At 40.3% G+C, this 20,393-nt stretch overlaps 1 protein-coding gene and 1 non-coding gene across 4 annotated transcripts in view; both read left to right on the forward strand.

Moving 5' to 3' along the window:
- PEX3 (peroxisomal biogenesis factor 3) overlaps window positions 1-20,393 on the forward strand; it is a 25,278-nt gene extending 4,885 nt beyond the window's left edge. For all 3 annotated transcript variants that reach the window (XM_045010632.1, XM_045010633.1, XM_045010634.1), the window contains exons 3-12: window positions 1,940-2,021; window positions 6,335-6,378; window positions 8,659-8,783; window positions 12,020-12,086; window positions 12,188-12,242; window positions 12,535-12,703; window positions 15,567-15,637; window positions 16,869-16,991; window positions 18,993-19,089; window positions 19,566-20,393. In XM_045010632.1, coding sequence (XP_044866567.1) covers window positions 1,940-2,021; window positions 6,335-6,378; window positions 8,659-8,783; window positions 12,020-12,086; window positions 12,188-12,242; window positions 12,535-12,703; window positions 15,567-15,637; window positions 16,869-16,991; window positions 18,993-19,089; window positions 19,566-19,649 — 917 coding nt within the window. In that variant the 3' untranslated portion in view covers window positions 19,650-20,393. The remainder of the gene's footprint in view (window positions 1-1,939; window positions 2,022-6,334; window positions 6,379-8,658; window positions 8,784-12,019; window positions 12,087-12,187; window positions 12,243-12,534; window positions 12,704-15,566; window positions 15,638-16,868; window positions 16,992-18,992; window positions 19,090-19,565) is intronic.
- On the forward strand, window positions 12,915-12,985 carry TRNAG-GCC. The gene has a single exon. It is a non-coding gene; the product is annotated as a tRNA-Gly (tRNA).

Here is a 20,393-nt window from a genome sequence, read left to right on the forward strand (position 1 = left end):
ACCTTTAGTACCTCCAGTAAGAAACTTTGCAGTTTAATAATTTCCTAACTTTGAAGATAGACCAGTAAAAAGGTGGAACACTAAGGTAGTGGTGATTATTCTTGTATTACAACATAATCTATAGCTTAGAGACGGGGAATTATTTATTCACAAGTGGTTCAAGGTTATTTATATAGCACAGGCGTGGAGCAGCATTTTATTTTTTTCACCCTTTGTAGTGCATAACAGCTCCCTGGGTTGCTGAAAGTGATTGAGGATATCAAGGGTGCTTGGAAAGCAGTCTGAACTTCCTTTTAACTTAACAGAATCATAGTACTGGGTTGACTGTATAGAGGAAATTAGGTTTTATTTATCCTGCTCATCCACCACAACTAAGTACCATCTCTGAGGTTTTTGGGGTTTTTTTTTCTTTCTATGTGCATTATCATTATATACTGTGCATGTCTGTCTTTCATTTTATCCTCCTCCTAACAGGATAGGAATTTGGCGCTGAGATCTTCAAAGATAAAAGGAAGTTGGCTCCCAATATCCCTTTTATGCGTTTCTTGTTTTAAATATAAAACAGATCTCGCAGATATGCAGCATCCTTCCTCTTTGGAAACAAGCTGTGTTTTCTTCTCCACTGAAGAAAGACAAATTTTAGTTTTGGGCCAGCTACAATATACGTTTTAAGATTTTATATATCAAATCATTAGATATCTTCTATTTGTATGTAAAAATAATGACACACAAGAGTGGCACTAACAATTTGTGTGCAAGTTGGCATCCTGAGCACTTTGTTTGGGTTGGGTTCTGTTCTATTATCTTCCTTCAGGTTTTTTTTTCTTTCACATACATAACTCCTTGAGGCAGTGACTGTTTTCTTATGTCTGTAAAGTACCTGGTATACTTTGAGTTCTACTGCAGCATAAATTATAATAATTTAAGCCCTAAGAACTATGTATTTGGTAGTTTGTGTGTCGTAGTACAGTATTCAGTTGTGAATCAGCTAAAAAGAGGAAAGATGCCCCAGCGGTTGGGGTCCTAGCCTAAGATTTGGGAAACCCGAGTTCAATTCCGTGCTCTGCTACCGATTTCCTCTGGGATCTTGGGCAAGTCACTCAATGCCTCTGTTTCCCATCTGTAAAACAGGGATAATATCACTTACCCATCTCCCGGGGCATTGTGAGGATAAATGCATTAAAGATTATGAGGCACTCAGATACTACGGTAAGGTAGGCTATTTAAGTACCTGAGAGAGAAAAAGGAGGACTTGGAACAAAAGTCTAACTTGACCAGCCAATTAAGCCTGGCACAAAGCTAACTTAGGAACTAGCCTGGAGTTGAGATTTATAGACCCATGCACTTGACAAACGGGGCAAATGCAGACACTAGGAAGTAGGAAATACTCTATCTGGAGCTGTTGTAAAGGCTGTTCCTAGACAAGCGGAGCAGGCTCTGATATGAGCAGTTAGATGGGCTGATGAGAATTTGTTTCTTCCTGTGCAAATAGGAGTTCCCAATCAGTAAACAGAACAAGCGAGGGCTTTTTTTTTAAGCAAACCATCCCTGTGACTTTACATACTGTTAAAATGACTTAGTAAATTTGACTGCAATGTTTCTTTTTTGATGTAACCTGAAAAGGGCCTGCCTTAACCTCTAAAAATAGTGGTAACAGATGGGTAGTGGCCACCCCAGTTTGATTTCCACAAGACTTATTGAATTATTGTTTGCTTTTGTTAAACTATGATTGAAAACTTTAGGTCTTATGGTCATGCTGTGGTATACTTTCAGCCTCTTCTGTGTATCTTGTCCTTCCTTCCAGTCACACATGCCTACCGGGTGTGTTGTAAATTAGGAAACAAAAATAAATATTCTTAACTATTGGAGGGGAGGAGGGTGGACACACTTAGGCTGACTGTTTTTCTTTGTTTACCAATTTATTTTCTTTTAATGATAGTGCTGTCAATGCTTCCAGCACTGAAGGATGCCCTAATGCATCAGTTGAATTCTGAAAGCCTCACATCTTTACTGAAAAATAGGTAAGAATGTTTTGTAGATTGTCTTAGAAACTATGCAAAGTGATTTTTAGTAACAAATTTTCCCTGATTTGGGCTTTAAGTGATGCATTTGCAATTTAAAGAGCATGAGAGATTTTGATTCTCTAGACCCTTGAATCAACAGTCTATTATGGTATTCGTTATCACAATAAAATGATTATTTATTAATTGTGTAGTTTCATGTGTATGGCACTTCATCAATATTAGAAGAAAAGACCTTTGGCCTACTGCACTTAATCTAAGACAGCTGCGGTTCGCGGCTCTAGGCCAATGGGAGCTGCTGGAAGCAGCGTCCAGTAAGTCTCTAGGCCTGCGCCGCTTCCAGTAGCTCCCATTGGCCTGGAGCAGCGATCTGCAGCCACTGGGAGCTGCAATCGGCCAAACCTGCAGACGCGGCAGGTAAAGAAACTGGCCCAGCCCGCCAGGGGCTTTCCCTGCACGAGTGGCGGAACAAGTTTGGGAACCACTGGTCTAAGAGCTCTAGCTTCAAGAACTTATCATGTGGAATTCCTGCAGAGAAAGTGCTTACAGAATCAGGCCCCATGTGAAACAGGACAGTGTGTCTTTTCAATGAGTTGCTTACACTGAATTTGTAGATTTCTGTAATCTTATCAAGGTCAGGCATGAAAAGTGAAAAGTATGCCTGATAGCTTTCCAATTGTAATCTCGTGGAAGAAGTGAGCTATTAGAAATGAATTTAAAGTAGAACAGGTAGGGGGCATGTTCTACACTAATAAGTAATGCACAGTTTTAGGGACATACCTCTACCAATTGTGGTGGTGGTTTTTGTGGCTGATATTCCCAACCCATTGAATTTAGGCTACTAAACAGCCATCAGGTGGCAATGACTTCTTTACATCTGATCTGGTGTGTATTGGAACTAGTGACCTAGAAGGGAAAAACTACATAGCACATAGCCAATTCGGACCTATCCAATCCCTTCATTACTGTCAGAAGATGCTGTCACTTACATTAATGCTACAGGGAAAGCATTGTAGATACCAAATTTCACCACAGCAACTTAACTTTTTTTAAAGCAACTGGAAAGGCTTTTTCAATAGTTCAGCCTTAATGAACTGCTTAACCAGTCATTGTCTTATTTAGTTACATTAAGTTGCTAATTTTTAATGCTATTTAAAATGGCTATCAGCCCCTAAGAAATTGACTGATAGTAGATGTTCTAACAGAGTCTTAACTGTAGTTCTTAGCTGCCAAAAAACAGTGAAAAACACTCTACGTTATTTCAGTGCTGATGTGTTAATTTTATACATCATATTAAATCAGTAATTTTGTCACAGTAAACTATGATTTTAAAATGGAAATGTATTGAAGAAAATTTTAAGTAAATTACAGAGTCCCTTAATTATGCATATCAATCAGGTTTATGTCCTGAACTAATCAGCAAAACAAGTTTGGCTACAGCCCTGGGTGTCCTTTGCTTTAAGGCAAAGATGCACGGTAGCTGAAGTCATACACTGTAGTGTGTATTCTTGAATCAAAATTGATCTGTTTTATCTAATAGGTGATTATTTTGATAAGCCTGCAGGTCAGAATGTAAGTGAGCTCTGAGACGTTGGTGAATGGAGTTGGTTTTCTTCATGTAGTGGCAGTGGATATGGGAAAGGGCAGGCCAGGTAGTAAGGTAGTTTTGTTTTTATCTAAATTTCTGAATTCAGATGTTACATGTAATTGCTAATCTCTTGTGGATAGAGCTGGGTAGCCAGGTCACAGATATTAAGACCATCAGGAATTCTGTACAATAGCTTGCAAGCATGAATAATCTTTTGGGATCATGATACAGGTTAGGGTACATTCTGATCAATTGCCTCCATTTAGCTCACTGGTGCAGAGGAAGCATTGAATTTCATTTTGCTTGGACATAGGATTGTAAGTGGTTTTGTTTTTGTTTTTGTTTTTTTGGTGGAGAGACAGATCATGAGATGAAGTAACTGACCTGATTGGGTATAAAGCTAGAGTTTTTCAAGTAGCTACGTATTCTTGGGCTCTGCCCAGAGATTCAGGGATGCTTTCTAACCTTCTCCTCTGGCAGAGATAGATCAAACTTCTTTAGTCCACGAGTGGTCATTTCGACTGAAGGAGGGAAAGAGAGTACATAGCAGGCAGATAGAAAGGACCACCGTTTCCTAACACTACTGTCTTGTGCCATGTAAAGGAGCAGAAATGGAGATTTCAGTTCTTGATGTCCCAGAGGATACATCATCTTTCTGATATTTCAGTGTGTTAAGATTGTGCCATGCCTTAGTAAGTCTGCTGAAATATGAAAAGCTGGACACTTTTTTTTTTTTTTTAGCATTGTGGTGGAAAAATATTCTTCAGTCTTCCTAGGAAACTGACTCTGAGAAGAAGAAATATCAGATAGGAGCAAGAGTATTCTGTTTCCATCTTGGTCTCCTTTCTCACACCAGCACAATCCTGGCTGTTGTGACCAGGGAAGTGGTCTGCCGCTGTATTCCTTGCTCAACACCTCCCATCCTCCAAGCTACTCTTTTACAGTGTCTTCCCTTGTGAACAACTCCAGTGCTTGCTTCTGCTGCTAATTATGGCTTTCCAGAGAAATAAGAGTAAAGTTGATGTGATCCTGGTAAGTTTCGCTGCCTCCCACAGGCTTCTAAGTAGCAACAGTGCAAACTGACATGACTGGTCAGTTTTCACTCTTCTGTTACTTGATACTGGAGGTGTTTCCAGAGACTTAAAACGACCACATCAGTTTCCACTGAAAGATTATCTTTATAATCACAAGCTCGAGAAACAGTTTTTCTATTTAGATGAAAACAGGTTCTGCAAAAGTTGATGGCATTGGTTCCTCTTCCCCATCCCATTTGGCATGGAAAGTTTTGTACTCATTATATACAAATAGACAAGTATATTTTCAAGCCCTGTAATGTGCTGGCTTAAAGGAATGCTCTAGTGTGTGTGGTTTTTTTATGTAGGATTTTCTTTCTCTCAATTTTTTAAAAACATAGTTTTTTAAATAGTTGGTATATTTTGCAAAACAGAATAAAGTAAGTGTGAGTTGCAGTTACATATGCCATAGCATTCCTCTGTCTCTTCCTTAATGTGTGTCTCCATATGTCCACCAAAGTCATAGATTTGATAGCCTGTTATATTTCATTCAGTCTGTTGTATGATTTCTACTAGAGAACTGAGCAGTTGATTGATATTTTAAACAAATACCAAATTCTGTGTGTTTCTTCTAAAAGGATGAAAATGCCCAGAAGTGTTGAGAGCCAGACCCGTGAAGAACAGTTAATTGGGGATCAAAAATGATAATTTAAATTTTATTATTTTACTGGAATTTCTTGCAGCCTGACTCAAGAGTAGATCATTGTTTCCTACATAAAAACAGTGATATTTATATAACTTTTCACACCAAGGAATTACAAAATACTTCCCACATTATTGTCAGGGATCATTTCACAGAGCACTGAAATGCTGTCATCTCTGGGGTGAAACGCAACAGCCATTCTGTATCCGCAGTGCTTAAAGATAAGCATGGCTACATGAGGAAGAATTAAGGTTATAAATAAGGGTTAAATTTGGCCAAGACATTGGGGATAACATGCCTGGTTTAAAAAAAAAAGTGGGGGTGGCATTTTCTTTTCCACAGATGTCCCAGAGGATACATCATCTCTCTGATATTTCAGTGTGTTAAGATGGTGCCATGCTTTAGTAAGTCTGCTGAAATACGAAAAGCTGGTCAGTTTCATCTTTCAAGCTGCAGTTTCATCTTTAAAAAACTGTGCTCCCTAAAGCCAAACTTGGCAGTGGCTGGACTTGGAAGAAGGAATAGGACCACTGAGACTCTGGTTCTGCAGTGCACTGTGCCCACCCAGAGCCCCATTAAGTCAGTGGGGCTCCAGGTGGGTGTAGGTATCTGTCTGTGTGAAACAAATGATAGGATCCGGGCCCATGTCAGCAACACCACTTTCTGTATCATCAGGGTTTTCTCTTTAAATACTGACTCACTAAGGTTATAAATTCAGACCAGATAATAGAGCTACAGAATCCAGATTGCCAAAAAAATTAATTTGGTACATGAAAGTTGTTCTGAAAAACCTCCAGGATTTTGTAGTTCTTTATTATAGACACACTTCTTCCTGAACGACAAACAAATGATGGTGGACACAAACTTAATTTCAATAATTATTGTAGTTATATAAACTTACCTTGCAGCACTGTTATTTCATTTCATTTCATTTCGTTTCATTAATACTTTCTAGTATCTTTTTTAATGTAAATGTTTTTAATATTTTTCATTATTTCTTTCCCAACAGGCCACCAAACAAGTTAGAAATATGGGAGGATTTAAAGATAATAAGTAAGTCAAAATGAAATATTTTTATGTACATATTATTGTAGCATAATAAGCCTGAAAAAAAATCTTTTTTTTTTCTTCTCCTTTTAGAATATACATATCCATTTAAGTGCACAGGAGTGGGTTTCTGTTGCTTTGGCAAATATTGTTTATATAGTCACTATTCTACTACACTTCATAGCAACATTATACAGTAGAAACCATCACAGAAAGGTGCTACGGATAAGAGTTTTGTATCTCTTTGGAAAGTCATAGGGTCAGAGGCCAAGCTGAAGTATCTCACTGAGTCTTAGAAGGCTGTAAGACCCTCATGAAAATCTGAGAAGAGTGGAATAACAATGTAGAAATATGCATGCCACGTCTTCTGCACCATTGTGAAAAATCTCCAAAATAGGTGCTCAGAAACTACTGCAATAGGCGCAGCATAAGAACCCGAACAAAAAAAATACATCATTGCTACTAAAATGTTGGCCAGTTGTACATATTATCAGCTGTTGATTTTGCTGAAGCCCAGGCTCATGACCGAGTCTCATGTCATTGTCGATATATGAGGATTCAGCAAACGCTGTAGGTGAACACGTATATGTGAGGTCAGACCAATGTGAGAATCGCAAACACAGTTACATGTGGGACAAACAAGATTGTCCGTGACCAAGGCAAGCTGTTGTATCCTTGCTCTATGGTGTTCGGATTTTTCACATAAGGTATTAAGGTGCCTTGCTTTAAAGCAGTTAATGACAACTGACAAAACTGCTGCCACCTTGCTCTGACATGGGCTGTTGCTTCCCAGTTGCTGGGTCAATCTGACATGTTTTCAAGTTTTTTAGTGTATCTTTATATTATTTGTACTTGCCATCATGAAACTGGATACCTTGCTTTTGCTGATCATAAAGTATGGTCTTGTGTATTGAGTTGGCCGACGAATAAAATACCGACCAAGGCAGCTGAACTTTTCTGAGCATGCCTTCAGTGCCAGACATCAAACAGTGATTATGGATTCCAATATTGGGAATCTCGTCCCACTATTTCATCCTGCAAACAAACTGAAGACTGAGTACATAAAACTAATCAGGTTACATAATGTGACAGCAATATGTTGCCTGTGTCTTACAACCATATAAAAGCATTATAAGTACGACTGTCCAATAGACTTATAGCTTAGATGTCTCTGTTACTCCATAGGCAATATGATAGCATTCCAAATGCAAACCTGGCCTTGGTTATGCACTAGGTAATCTCATAACCAATTATGGCATTCGGTGATGGCATACTCCCTAAGTAGCAAAACTTCTCCACTGACTTGAGAGAAGCGTGCTATCAGCTGTTGATTTTTTCTTCTCAAGTTCCGTAGTAACCAATCATACCATCGGAGCCCCTTGTTTCATCAGTGTATGTGTTTTGGGGTAGAGGGAAAGGAAAGGATGCCATAGTTTATACATAGCTGAATAGTTGTGCAGTGAAATACCATTGGGCCAAGGTTGAATACCCCTTCTTGACTCCTAGCTACTATGTGGTGTTCTGTTTTTTTTCTCTTTGCTTCATCTTCCACTCCTGTTGGTTCTGTTCCTCTCTCTTCTACCGCTCTCTTATATATGCTACTTTGTCCATCTGGTCCCTTCCTCCTCCTTCCCTGTTTCCTAGTCCTTTTCTTCTCATGTTCATATTGCTTGCTACTGAAGCAGACTTACCGCCTAGTTGCCTCATTACCCTTCCATCCAGACATCCTCTCTTGCTAGTGGCTGGCTGCTCCAGTGCCAATGCTGGTTCTCGTTTCCTTTCTTAAGCAATATCAGCCCCTACCGTAGGTAGTTAGCAGGCTCTTTGTTACGCTGCCTTTGTCTGAAATGCATGATGAAGTCTAATATAGTGTTCTAAATCTGTTTCCATGGCCTAATGAAGAATGGAACTTTCAATACAACACACTATTTTGCATTTTTAATTAGCCCAATAAAACAGATCAGCTGGAAGGGCATATAGGTCAGGTAACGTGCGCAGTACCTTTTCTCTTTGCAAATTATTTTAATAGTGTAATTTAGCACGTTGCTTTACAGTGAATGATTGTGAATTTTATTAAGCATTTTAGCTATCACTAGTGTACATATTTAGACTTATGTGATCATCTTGGTTGTGAACTTTCTTTGAGGGGTGTGTGATCTAAGAAAAGCAATGACATGAAAAAATGACTGTAAAAATGAAAGTTGATACTTATTGAGCTCCGGAGAATGCTCCCCTTTGCCCTCCTAGTGATATAACTTCAAAATTATTTCCTTTATGCTCTTTAAGGTTTTACCAGAAGCATTGTAGCTGTGTATAGTACGTGTATGCTTGTAGTTCTTCTGCGAGTCCAATTAAACATTATTGGTGGTTACATCTACCTGGATAATGCAGCAATCTGCAAAAACGGCACAGTAAGTATTTATTCATGGAAAGAAATTATTCAGTGAGAGATGAAAGGGTATAACCAGGAATATTGGGATGAAATTATGGAAAGGAAAATTTAGGCTGAAATAAGGGGGGCGGGGTATGAGAACTCTTCTAGTATTAGTCTATGGAATAGTCTCTCAATGGAAGTAGTGATAGTCCTGTTGCTTGAAACCCCTAAAACTGGGCTGAACAAAATACTAATAACCTTATCTAACACCCTTTCTGAGCAACACAGGTCCAAACTGAGAGGGTTATTTGTTATTAAAGACCCAAGTAAATACACACTTATCTTATTAATTTTCTGAGATATAGCAATATCAGTATGGACAAATCAGCCTGTGGTAAGTAATCCAGATGCAGGATTTTCGTGCCTAGTTCCTCCCAGCATATAGGGAGGCTGCCCCAAGTTACAGTCTCCCACAACTGAAGAAAAATTATGGTTGGCTAATTACAACACTGACTATCTAGTCACATTGTCTGACTCCAGTTGTCCCTTGAGGCTTGCTGGCTGGATGTTCTTACTGGTGTTTCTAGATCATGGAAAACAGCTAGCAAGGTAGCAGATTTGGTTTTCTTTTCTGTGTCGTGGCTGTCACCAGCAGGGACAAATGGATCCAACTAGGGTGTCAGATAAGATCTCAGTGAGCTACTGGATGGCTGCTCTAAAAGCATGAGATGTGGGCATTAATAGTTATCTGAGTGCTCCTCTGTACTGTTAACAGCTCCTTCCACCTTCCTTTCCAGAGTCATGAAGGGACATGGTGGCCTCTAGAGACAGGCCTGGGGGCTTAGGAGGATCCACTTTCCAGTAAGGCAGCCAGAGACAGGGCCGGCTCCAGGCACCAGCACAGCAAGCAGGTGCTTGGGGCGGCCAACAGAGAGAGGTGGCACATCCAGCTCTTCCGTGGCAATTTGGCAGTGGGTCCCTTAGTCCCTCTTAGAGGGAAGGACTTGCCACCGAATTGCCGCAGAAAAATGAAGCGGCGGCCGTAGACCTGCCACCGATCGCAGCACCCCTCCACTCCCCCACCCCCCGTCACTTGGGGCAGCAAAAACACTGGAGCCGGCCCTGGCCAGAGATGGTGGAAGTCAGGGTCCAGTTGGTAAAATCTGAGGTGGTTTTTGGGCAGGGGAGCGTAGAGGAAGAAGCACTCTCTGTTTCTGCCATCTTCCGAGCAGTGGAGTGGATTGGCAGGATCCAGTCTCAGAGGTTGCCTTGGAGCAAAGCAGATGGCCTCTGCTTCATGTCCTGAGAATTTGTTTCACCACAGAGACTTTTAAGGCTTTTGTGAGACTTGAGTTGATGTTACCCCATTCCATGAGAGTGACTTTCCTGAGGTTATCTGAGGAGCAGGAAGGTGGAGAGCGGGCTGGTTCCAGCTCTAGCTTCCCCTCTTAGAAAAATTTCTATCTGAAGAAAGGGTGAACGAGGGATGCAGAAGTCATCCCTACAAAACAGTGGAGGGAAAAAATCAGGGAGCTTGCCTGCAGAAAGCTCTTTTTGGAGGACAGGTAAAAGGATCCTTTAGGATGGAAGGAAGCAGAAGCCATAGCCTGAATAGAATCATAGATTTCACCTCATTTGTACTCCAATCATGGCTATCGTTCCACCATGTTTCGGTTATTCCTACGATATCCGGTTTCAATTCTCGGACCAGGAGCTCCAGTTCCTCCATTTTATTACCTAAGCTTCTCGCATTGGTGAACAAACATCCTACCTTTTGCTGTTGGGCTCCTCTCACTCTTCTCACCCCGCTCGGTAGGGACACAGTACTACCAGTATGACCTGTCGATCTAGTATCTGTCCCCCCCCTCTTCCTTACACCTAACCGTCCCCCTCTGGCTATATCTGTTGTTATCTTCTTGTTCCACTCCCAATGTATAAATTTGGCGTGGAGTGCACCAGGGCCTCTCCCAACCGTCTCCCCCCAGTGTCTAGTTTAAAGCTCTTTTAATCAGATGAGCCAGCCTCCCTCCTAGAAGTCTACTTCCTTCCCTACTTAGGTGGAGCCCATCCCGTGAGAACAGTTGTCTGTCCCCAAAAGCCTCCCAGTGCCCATACATCCCAAAGCCCTCCTTGTAACACCACTCTCTCAGCCAACTATTAATCGTCAGGATTCTCTCACCCCTTTGGCGCCCTTCCCTAGGGACAGGTAGGATCCCACTGAAGATCACCTGAGCCTCAATTTCCTTAAGCGTCTTACCCAACCTGGCATAGTCTCCCTTGATCCTGTCTAGTGAGAATCTAGCAGTATCATTCGTTCCCACATGAAGGATGACCAAAGGGTTCTTACCTGCTCCTCTTAGGATCCTTTTCAACCTCAGGTCCACATCCCGTATTTTAGCGCCCGGTAGACAGCACACCCTTCTGTTCTCCGGATCGGTGTCCAACCTTCTCAGTATGGAGTCCCCAATCACTTCTCTATCAGGGTTTCTACCTGCAGCTCTAGGTGGATCTTTTCCTCCAGGGCCTCTACTGAGGGAGACAAACACTACACAAACAGACACAAAGACACTCACCTGCTCCTCCAATGGGAACTCCCACGCAAACTCCCCTGTTAGCAGCTCTGTTTGCTGCCTCCTGTGCCGCTGCTCGCACAGCGAGGTCTCCTTTTTATTGGAGAAGGGGGAATGGCTGAGAGAGACTTGTCATCTCCCACCTCCAGTGTGTCTGCTTGTGAGCTCCTCTTTGAGTTGATTTCCTCTGGAGGTTCTCCTCTTGGGTGTTCTAGGACACATAGGAGCAGTCCTGCTGTTCCTCAGAGTCCCCAGTGGGGCAGGGGTTGCTAAATTAGATTGACTGCTCCCATCTTTTGCTTGGGCTTGTGTGTAGCAATTCTGCACAAGGCTGGGAGAGGAAGGCTTAGGAGCAATTCTGCACAATGACCTGCTAAAGAACGGATGTGCTGCAGAAGACGTTTTTAGCTCTTCTTACCAATTTTCCTTTGAGGAAGTCTTTGTCCTGCCCTGTTCCATGCTGTGAAACTACTGAGGTCTGGAAGAAAGATGGTGCCTCACCAGTGAGGCAGAGTTGGGGAAGCCCATGCATGATATTAGAGGGATCTGGGGGAAACCCACCTATGGTGTTGGAAGGACTTGGGAGAGGAAAATCCACATCCAGAAATGACTACAACCTGCACGAAAGCAAAGGAGGAGGACTCATTCATTAATCTATACTAGGGGTTGGCACATGATTAAATTGTTTTTTTTTTCTTTACAGACACCTCTAGCTCCCCCTGAAGTCCAACAGCAATATTTATCAAGTATTCAACACCTTCTAGGAGATGGTATGACACTTGTAAACTACTATTTTTATATCATGCCATTGTATGCAATATTTCAACAAATGAGACTTGAATAATTTTTGGTACCCTTTTTCTGCCCATAGGTCTGACTGAGTTAATAACTGTAGTTAAACAAGCTGTGCAGAAAGTGTTTGGAAGGTAAAGGTGACTGTTTTTTTCCATCTTTTCCATGGTGGTTGCTTCCAAATAGTGTGTCGGGGGTAAAAATATTAAAATGAGGAAACTTTATGATTTGCAAATAGTATCTGAAAATGCCTGATTTATCTATTAATGTGCATTGGCAGGCTTAGCTTGTTGCAACAGATTTCTGGGTTGATCAGTATCTAAATATGGTGAGTGTTGTTGTTTGAATGTAATTTTGTCACAAGCAGATAAATGAAATGTGTGTTATCAACTCTGCAATTAACATTTTAGTCCTTTATTTCCACAGTGTTTCTCTTAAACATACTCTGTCTCTTTTGGAGTTGGAGCAGAAACTTAAAGAAATCAGAAAGTTGGTAGAACAGCATAAAGATTTGTCCCACTCAGATAAGATTGGCTCTAGATCTCTGTTATGTCATTATATGATGCCAGATGAAGAAAACCCATTAGCCACTCAGGTACTTGTTTAATTTTATGTGCATCATTTTTGTTCCATTTTGTGCACCACATTATTGTTGTAGCATGGTAACTGTACCCTTAATGAGAGCTTATGCCAGTTACTTCACATTAAGTCACGTGTCCTGGTTTCTTTAATCTAGGCAATGTAATTAATAGACTAGAAGAGTTAAGCAGACTTGCTTTTTATTCTAATCTCAATTTAGGAGCAGGGCATTGGTGGTTCAGTGGTAGAATTCTCACCCGCCACGCAGGAGGCCCGTGTTCGATTCACGGCCAATGCAGCGCCTCTCGATGGGGGGAGGGATAGCTCAGTGGTTTGAGCATTGGCCTGCTAAACCCAGGATTGTGAGTTCAGTCCTTGAGGGGGCCATTTAGGGAACTGGGGTAAAAATCTGGCTGGGGATTGGTCCTGCTTTGAGCAGGGGGTTGGACTAGATGACCTTCTGTGGTCCCTTCCAACCCTAATCTTCTATGATTCATCCTCCAGCATGGAGAAACAAAGGTTAGAGAGAAGAAGAAAACTTCAGTGGCAATCAGTTGTTTCACTAAAACAGTTTTTCAAACTTCCTGAAGTTTGCCAGCATCATAGGCCTGGTCTACACTAGGGTGGGGGGTTGAACTAAGGTATGCGACTACTTCAGCTACGCGAATAGCGTAGCTGAAGTCGAACTACCTTAGTTCGAGTTACTCACCCGTCCAGACGCCGTGGGATCAAAGTCCGCGACTCCCCTGTCGACTCCGCCACCGCCGTTCGCGGTGGTGGAGTTCCAGAGTCGACGGGAGCACGTTCGGAGTTCGAACTATTGCGTCTAGATTAGATGCGATAGTTCGAACGCCGAGAAGTCGAACGCTACGCGTCGACCCAGCAGGTAAGTATAGACCTATCCATAGTTACATATGTAATCCACATCTCACACTGAGAGGAGATTCAGCTCTTAACTTGATATAAAACTACTTTTAAGGAATAAACTTTCCCCATCTCGTGTTAAATGACTAAATATAAACGTGTTGAATTATTCAACTTTAGAGGGCTAAGGAGTAGAGAATATCTCGCTAAGTTACTCTGTTTCCCAGTAAACTTTCTGAAAGGAAACAGCAGTGATAAAATTAGTGAATGCTTCTGCGCAAACAGAAATTATAAGGAGACTTGATGATCACAATTTAAAACTTGGTTTCCAGTTGAACATTTGTTACAATGATTTTATTGTATTACATTTTTGGTTTGACTTCTCTCCCCTTTCCCTGTTGCTCTTACGTTTGCACCCTTATTTTTGGTCGTTCATGGGATGTTCACTGTGAGGCTACCTATCCTTAGCACAAGGAAGCCTTGTCTGTGCTTGCCATGGGTCAGCTCCCCAACCCCACTAACCATTGATAACACAAGCACTGCCCTCTTGGCCTCACTGTCACTCTACAGATTAGTGATTGGCATACCCCAACTCCGAAGATCTCCCAGCATCTCCCTGGAGTGTCCAGCCCCTGGTCCACTGGACGCTCGCAGTATGTACAAATCCATTGCTTCCTTCAAAGAAACGTTACACTTCAGTTTACCACTTCCACCTCAGATCACCACTCTGTTTTACACACAGCGCTTAGATATCTTTATAGTGAACTCAAGTACAGTAGAACCTCAGAGTTACGAACACCTTGAGAATGGAGGTTGTAACTCTGAACAAAATGTTATGGTTGTTCTTTGAAAAGTTTACAACTGAACATTGACTTAATACAGCTTTGAAATTTTACTATGCAGAAAAATTCTGCTTTTAACCATCTTAATTTAAATGAAACAAGCACAGAAACAGTTTCCTTACCTTGTCAAATCTTTTTTATATTTACCCTTTATTTTTGTAGTAGTGTATGTTTAATACAGTACTATACTGTATTTGCTTTTTTTTGTCGCTGCTGCTGCCTGATTGCATACTTCCAGTTCCAAATGAGGTGTGTGGTTGACTGATCAGTTAATAACTCTGGTGTTTGTAACTCTGAGGTTCTACAGTATAAGTCTATTTAACAAAGCATAGAGATTCAAGTAGCAGCAAGCAGTAGTATTGGAAACAAATGGTTACATATAAAATAAAATCATAATACATGTTCTAGTGCCTAGACTTAATTAAGATGATACTCTCATGTCTAATAAAGTATTGCTCACCCAAAATTTTTGTAGCACAGGCTAGCTGCAACACTTTTCATGAGACTAGAACAGTCAGTTTGTTTCCTAGGTGAAGGATTCGGTATGTCTTCTTGCACTCCAAGATATACTGGAAGAGATATACCTTTGTCTTTATTCATAAACCAGACACCTTCCCTGCTGTTTGTTTGTTCTTGTAGATTTTGCAGGCTCTCAGTCCGCACCTGATTCATTATGCATGCAGGTATATAATACACAAAATGCAAATGGCCGTGGAGATAGGTGTCTTGCCTCTTGCCTGAAAGGTGCATTTCTGAGATGTGTCACTTTCTGGTGACCTACCTTAATTCCAAGACACTGCGAATATAATTTTCAATATAGCTCCATAAATATCTGTACATACATTTTGCAATGATGATGACAACCAGCGGGCTACTATTGGCTCTTGTTAGAGATCTCAAATGCCACCATCAGTCAACTACAGATTTCTGACCCAGGGGATCCCTGTAAAGCACTTTGCACCCCCTGTGCACTCTACCAGTTGGTACCAAGCGGTCCCTGGGTCACTTACTCCCATTTTACTAAATTTCTGAAATGAACGCTAGGTCATGTGTATTACCAGCCTGGTTCTGCAACAGTGACTTCAAAACCACACTGTTATATTTGTAGTCTAACTGTATTCCAGTTGCTAATGGAGTTCCTATTAAATTGAATGTTTTGTTTGCTTTTTCTAGGCCTGTGGACTTACAGAAAGAGATGTTGCTACTATTAAATTACTTAATGAAACCAGAGATATGTTGGAAAGGTATAGCAATAGCCTGTGCTGTAATCTGTATTAGCATTAAAATCTTTATCATAATTGCAATTTTCATATATGTACCTATGGTGGTGGTGGTTCCCCTCATAAAATTTGACCCTTAAATTATTAACAATATATTAAAATTAATGAGCTAAAGGCTTTTAGGCTGCCATTTTCAAAAGTGCCTAAGGGGGGGTTGAGTGCTCAGATTCAGTGGGATTTGAATACCGAACTCATTGGGCCTTTTTGAAAAACTAAGCTTTAGTTTCTAAAAACAGAAAATTCTGATCAATCACTGTAAACATTACTAGACACATCACTAGAAAATATACTTGCAAGAAATAATCTTGCAATGACAGGTCTTTTCCCCCCTCACATTCTGGTTCTGCAATAACTTGGGCCAACTTCTCTTCTCTGTTAGATCAATGTAAGTCCAGAGTTGTTTCACTGAAATCCATGGCTTTCCTCCACTCTTACTCTTATGTAAAAGTGCAGAAATTTGGGCTTAATTTTCTTTTTCAGAGTCCATTTTTAAATGGATTCCAACTGACACTTTTTTATGCTGGGTTTTAACAGTGCATTAAATGTTGGGTTTTTTTACAAGGAAGTTATAAAAGGGAGGGATTTTGCATTGAAAATGTTGACATTGAACATTGATGCACTGAACTTTGGGCAGGCTGTTCTTTTAATTGATCTAGAGATCTTGGGGATTTTATTGCGCCCATCACCACAGTATCTTAGCACTAACTAATGATTATTGAAGTTCTAATTTTCCTAGATTAGTGATAAATGCTTTAGAAATGCTTGATCTGCACTGGCTTTTATTCAGCTTATAGGTGGAGTTCAGTGTGTTGGTTATAACTGTAAAGACCTAAATGGTTTGGGACTTGGTCTCTCTGTGGTGTACTGCCACAATTGAGAACAGCACTGGTGCTCAAGGTGGAATTGTCTCAATAGAAATGAGAGGGAACTGCTGGCATGGTGTTCTGTGCCATGTTTGGAACCTGGGTCTGCCAGAACCCATACTTGTTAATCTTCTGGACATGCTGCAAATGCCATCTGTTTGGTGAGCTGAAGATGAATTTATGAGCAGTCCTTTCTCTCTATTGTAACCTTTAATTTATGGGATACACATCCATATAGTTGGAGGGGTGCCTATGGGTGTATTTTTAAAATGTGAAGAACTACATCTTAGGAACCAGAACAGTAATTTTTTAAAACTTTTTTTTTTTTACAGTCCAGATTTTAGTAGAGTTTTGAGCACATGTTTAAACAGAGGATTCAGTCGACTATTGGACAATATGGCAGAGTTCTTTAGACCCACTGAACAGGACCTATGTCAGAGTGGCTCTGTAAATAGGTAAATGTTACTCTGATGGTATTTTATGTGTTTTCTGTCTTGATTATGCTTTTGACTTCACAGTAAACTCTGCAAATGGTAATAGATTCCAAGGCCCCTGTATAAATGGAAGTAACTGGTGATGAGAAGAATTATAGCACTTCGTAAAGAAACATGGATTTTACTCACTTTAGTGAGGTAGAGAAGTACTAGCTTTGCCATTTTACAGGTTAGAAAACAGCAGTATAAGTTGTGATTTGACTAACGTCCCACACAGTCAGTTGCAGGCTGTGTGGGACCTAAAACTAGAACTTCGGAGTTCTTGGCTCTCTATCCTGTGCTTAGTCTGCTAGAGCATGCTGCCTCACTAATTATATTCTGATTTATTTAGAATTTACTCTGCTGGTAGCAACTATTGGAACAATGGGAGGTGATACTTCAGGGAAAATACCAAACACACTGGGTGGAAAAGAGAGTTAGTTTTGGCAGACAAGTTCTTCATTTTGTTTTACTTACTATTTTCAGATCTCGTCAATAACTGGCATGAAGTCAGTCAGGAGTTGCCATGCCTCTCCCCCACCGAATACATGCTATTTTAGTACCTGTAGATCCTGAAGTTCTTCTTTTGCGTGGTGTATTATTATAATGAGCTATTAAAAAATCTGGAGTCTAGTGCCTCTTCTAATAGACTGCTTACTTTTTTATTTTTTTTATAATTATTTTAGCAATAGTTTTTACAAACCCTGAGTTCAGAGTCCTACAGGTGATCCTGCCTAGCCACTGGGCCAGACTCACCCCTGTTGTGACTCCATTGTCTGTTTTAATCCCCTACCTCTTAACACACTCCATCCTCCTTACAAAGCTTTGTTTTAGCACTCTTTCTGACATGAAGTTTCACTCCTTGATTCCAGATGCTTTGTTTAACCCCTTCTGAACTGTGTTCCATGTATAATACTGTCAGAGTACACAGCACTGTACAATAATTGGAGTGTGTTGAATACAGAATAGGTCCTTCCTGGAAGAGTGGATGCTGAAAGGCAAAGTGGATTTCAAAAAACCCCCACAGGATAAACACAGAATAATATGGGGTCATTTTATAGCTGAAATACTTAACAGAATAGATTGTGGGCATTTCCAAGAGAGCTTAACTTAATAGCACTTCCCTTATAACACACTCTTTATGCCCCGATCCTGCAGTGGGGGCCATATAGGCAAACACCTGCACCTAGTGAGAGCCCAGTTGGTTTCAGTGAGGCTCTACATGTGTACAGGTATCTGCTTACAAAGATCTGCCTCAGTGCAGGATTGAGCTTTGAGGCTGACCGTGAAAGGGGGATGTGGACGGGCTTTATTCCTTTGTTATATTTAGTAGTAAGATGAAAGTGAAAGGTGTGTACTTTTTGGGTGAAATCCTCGCTACACTGAAATCAATGGCAAAACATCTTATCTGAAAATGCCACACTCATCTAGTTCTAAAAAATGATTTTCAGATGAGAAAAACAGATGATCATTGTCAGTAACAAAAAAGCAGAACTGTGATTTATTTTAAAATGCTTGATAGTCCCCTTAAGTATCACTTATTTAAAATAATACAATTACTGTAATATTTTTGATTGCTATTAATTTCCCATCTATCCTACCCTCCAGTAGTATTTGGAAGGAGGATAGGAGTGCAAACTGACACATCGCTAGTGATATAGTCGGTACAAACTTTGGTTGAACTATAGTTCTTGCTACATGTGACACACCTCTGTTGTTGAATGCAATACAGTCACCAACTGTCCAGTTGCTGCTTGTTGTGGTTGTTCTCTATCTGTGTGCTTTTTAACAAAAAACCTGATAAAGAACAAATAAGTAAACTTAAAACCACACACAATGGAAATCTGAAACTTACTCTTTTAAGGGTAAAAGAAATGGAAGTGACTTCTTCAGAGTTGTAGCTATCCCAAAGAGTTTTATATTGCAAAAACTATATATAAAGGGAACTTATGCCTGCCTCTTATGTGTTTTTATTCCTTCTAGTCTTTCCAGTGTCAGTCTTCCTTTGGCAAAGATAATACCCATCATAAATGGACAGATCCATTCAGTGTGCAGTGAAACCCCTAGTCACTTTATTCAGGTAAGAAGCCTTTGTACTTACTATCTTAAAAGTATCCCAAGTCTGCTAAAATATTCACTGTTAAATGCAACATTTTATATCAAAACTATATTGCCCAATTCTCATGTGATGAGTTTTAGTTCAGTTTCTTTTAAGAAGTGGAAACAACTGGTGCCACTTAAGGCTCCCTCTCCCCAAAAAAAGCCCTCTCTCTCTCTCACTCATCCCTGCCACCTGCTGTTGTCAGTGGGGGGGTAGGGTGGGGGGCCAGGCGAGAAGGGAAGGATGGTGGGAAATGCAGACTGATCTCTTGATCAGACTGCTTTGGCGATTCTGATCACAATTTTGGTTTTCAAATGTGACAAACTTTTATATTTGATTAAAAAACTCAACACTTTCTGGTATCAGATTCACACATGTTAAGCATGACAAAGTACTTCAGCAAGAAAAGGTGATGCGTCTTAAACTAGTTATTTTTTACTTCCATCTTCTTCCAGGACTTGTTGATGATGGAACAAATGAAAGACTTTGCTGCTAATGTGTATGAAGCTTTTAGTACTTCTCAACAATTAGAAAAGTGAACTGTGCATCAAAAGGAACAGATCATGTCTTTATATAGTACATCCCTTGTGAATACCAGGAGGGAATTTAAGGATTTTGGTTAATTTCATAATGGCATAGGATTGCTAGACCTTCAGAAAGAATACACTTATTGAAATACTTGGGGATGCACCCGCTATTGTTTATATAATAGAATCCTGCTTACAACACCTGATTAAAAACTTGTTCTTGTTGGAAGAATTACTATTCACTAAGACTTTGCATTAAGAAGGTTTCAGCTGTATTTAATTAACTCATTTAGAACTACCTTTATTATACACAAGGCCAATATTAAGATACCTACAGTTATTAAAACTGACTTGCTTCAGATGTGGTGAATTTTGGAAGAAGCAATCTCTAATCATAAAACTCTAGAAACTGCAACAGACAGTAAGATGGGTAAAGTCAGTTTTCTCTCTCCTTCCCCTACAAAAACTTTAAAAAACCCTCCTTTCCTCAATACTATAAATGCCATCCTGGAGGATTTAATATTCCAGAGGCAAAAACAAAGTCTCTGCCAACTGATGCAGGTACCTGACCAAAGTTCTGGGTGCTTGCCTTCTTGCTGAAGACTTAGAATGCATTGATTTTTAGAGGGTCTATTGTGTTTATGCTGTTGCTGAACAGCTATCGATGTACACATTTGTAAATATTTTAATCTTACTTTGTATTAATTTTGATCCCAGTACACTGTCTGTATTGCAATAAAGAATTTTAATGTAAAA

The sequence above is a fragment of the Mauremys mutica genome, chromosome 3 (genome assembly GCF_020497125.1).
Source record: "Mauremys mutica isolate MM-2020 ecotype Southern chromosome 3, ASM2049712v1, whole genome shotgun sequence".
Classification (NCBI taxonomy): Eukaryota; Metazoa; Chordata; order Testudines; family Geoemydidae; genus Mauremys; species Mauremys mutica.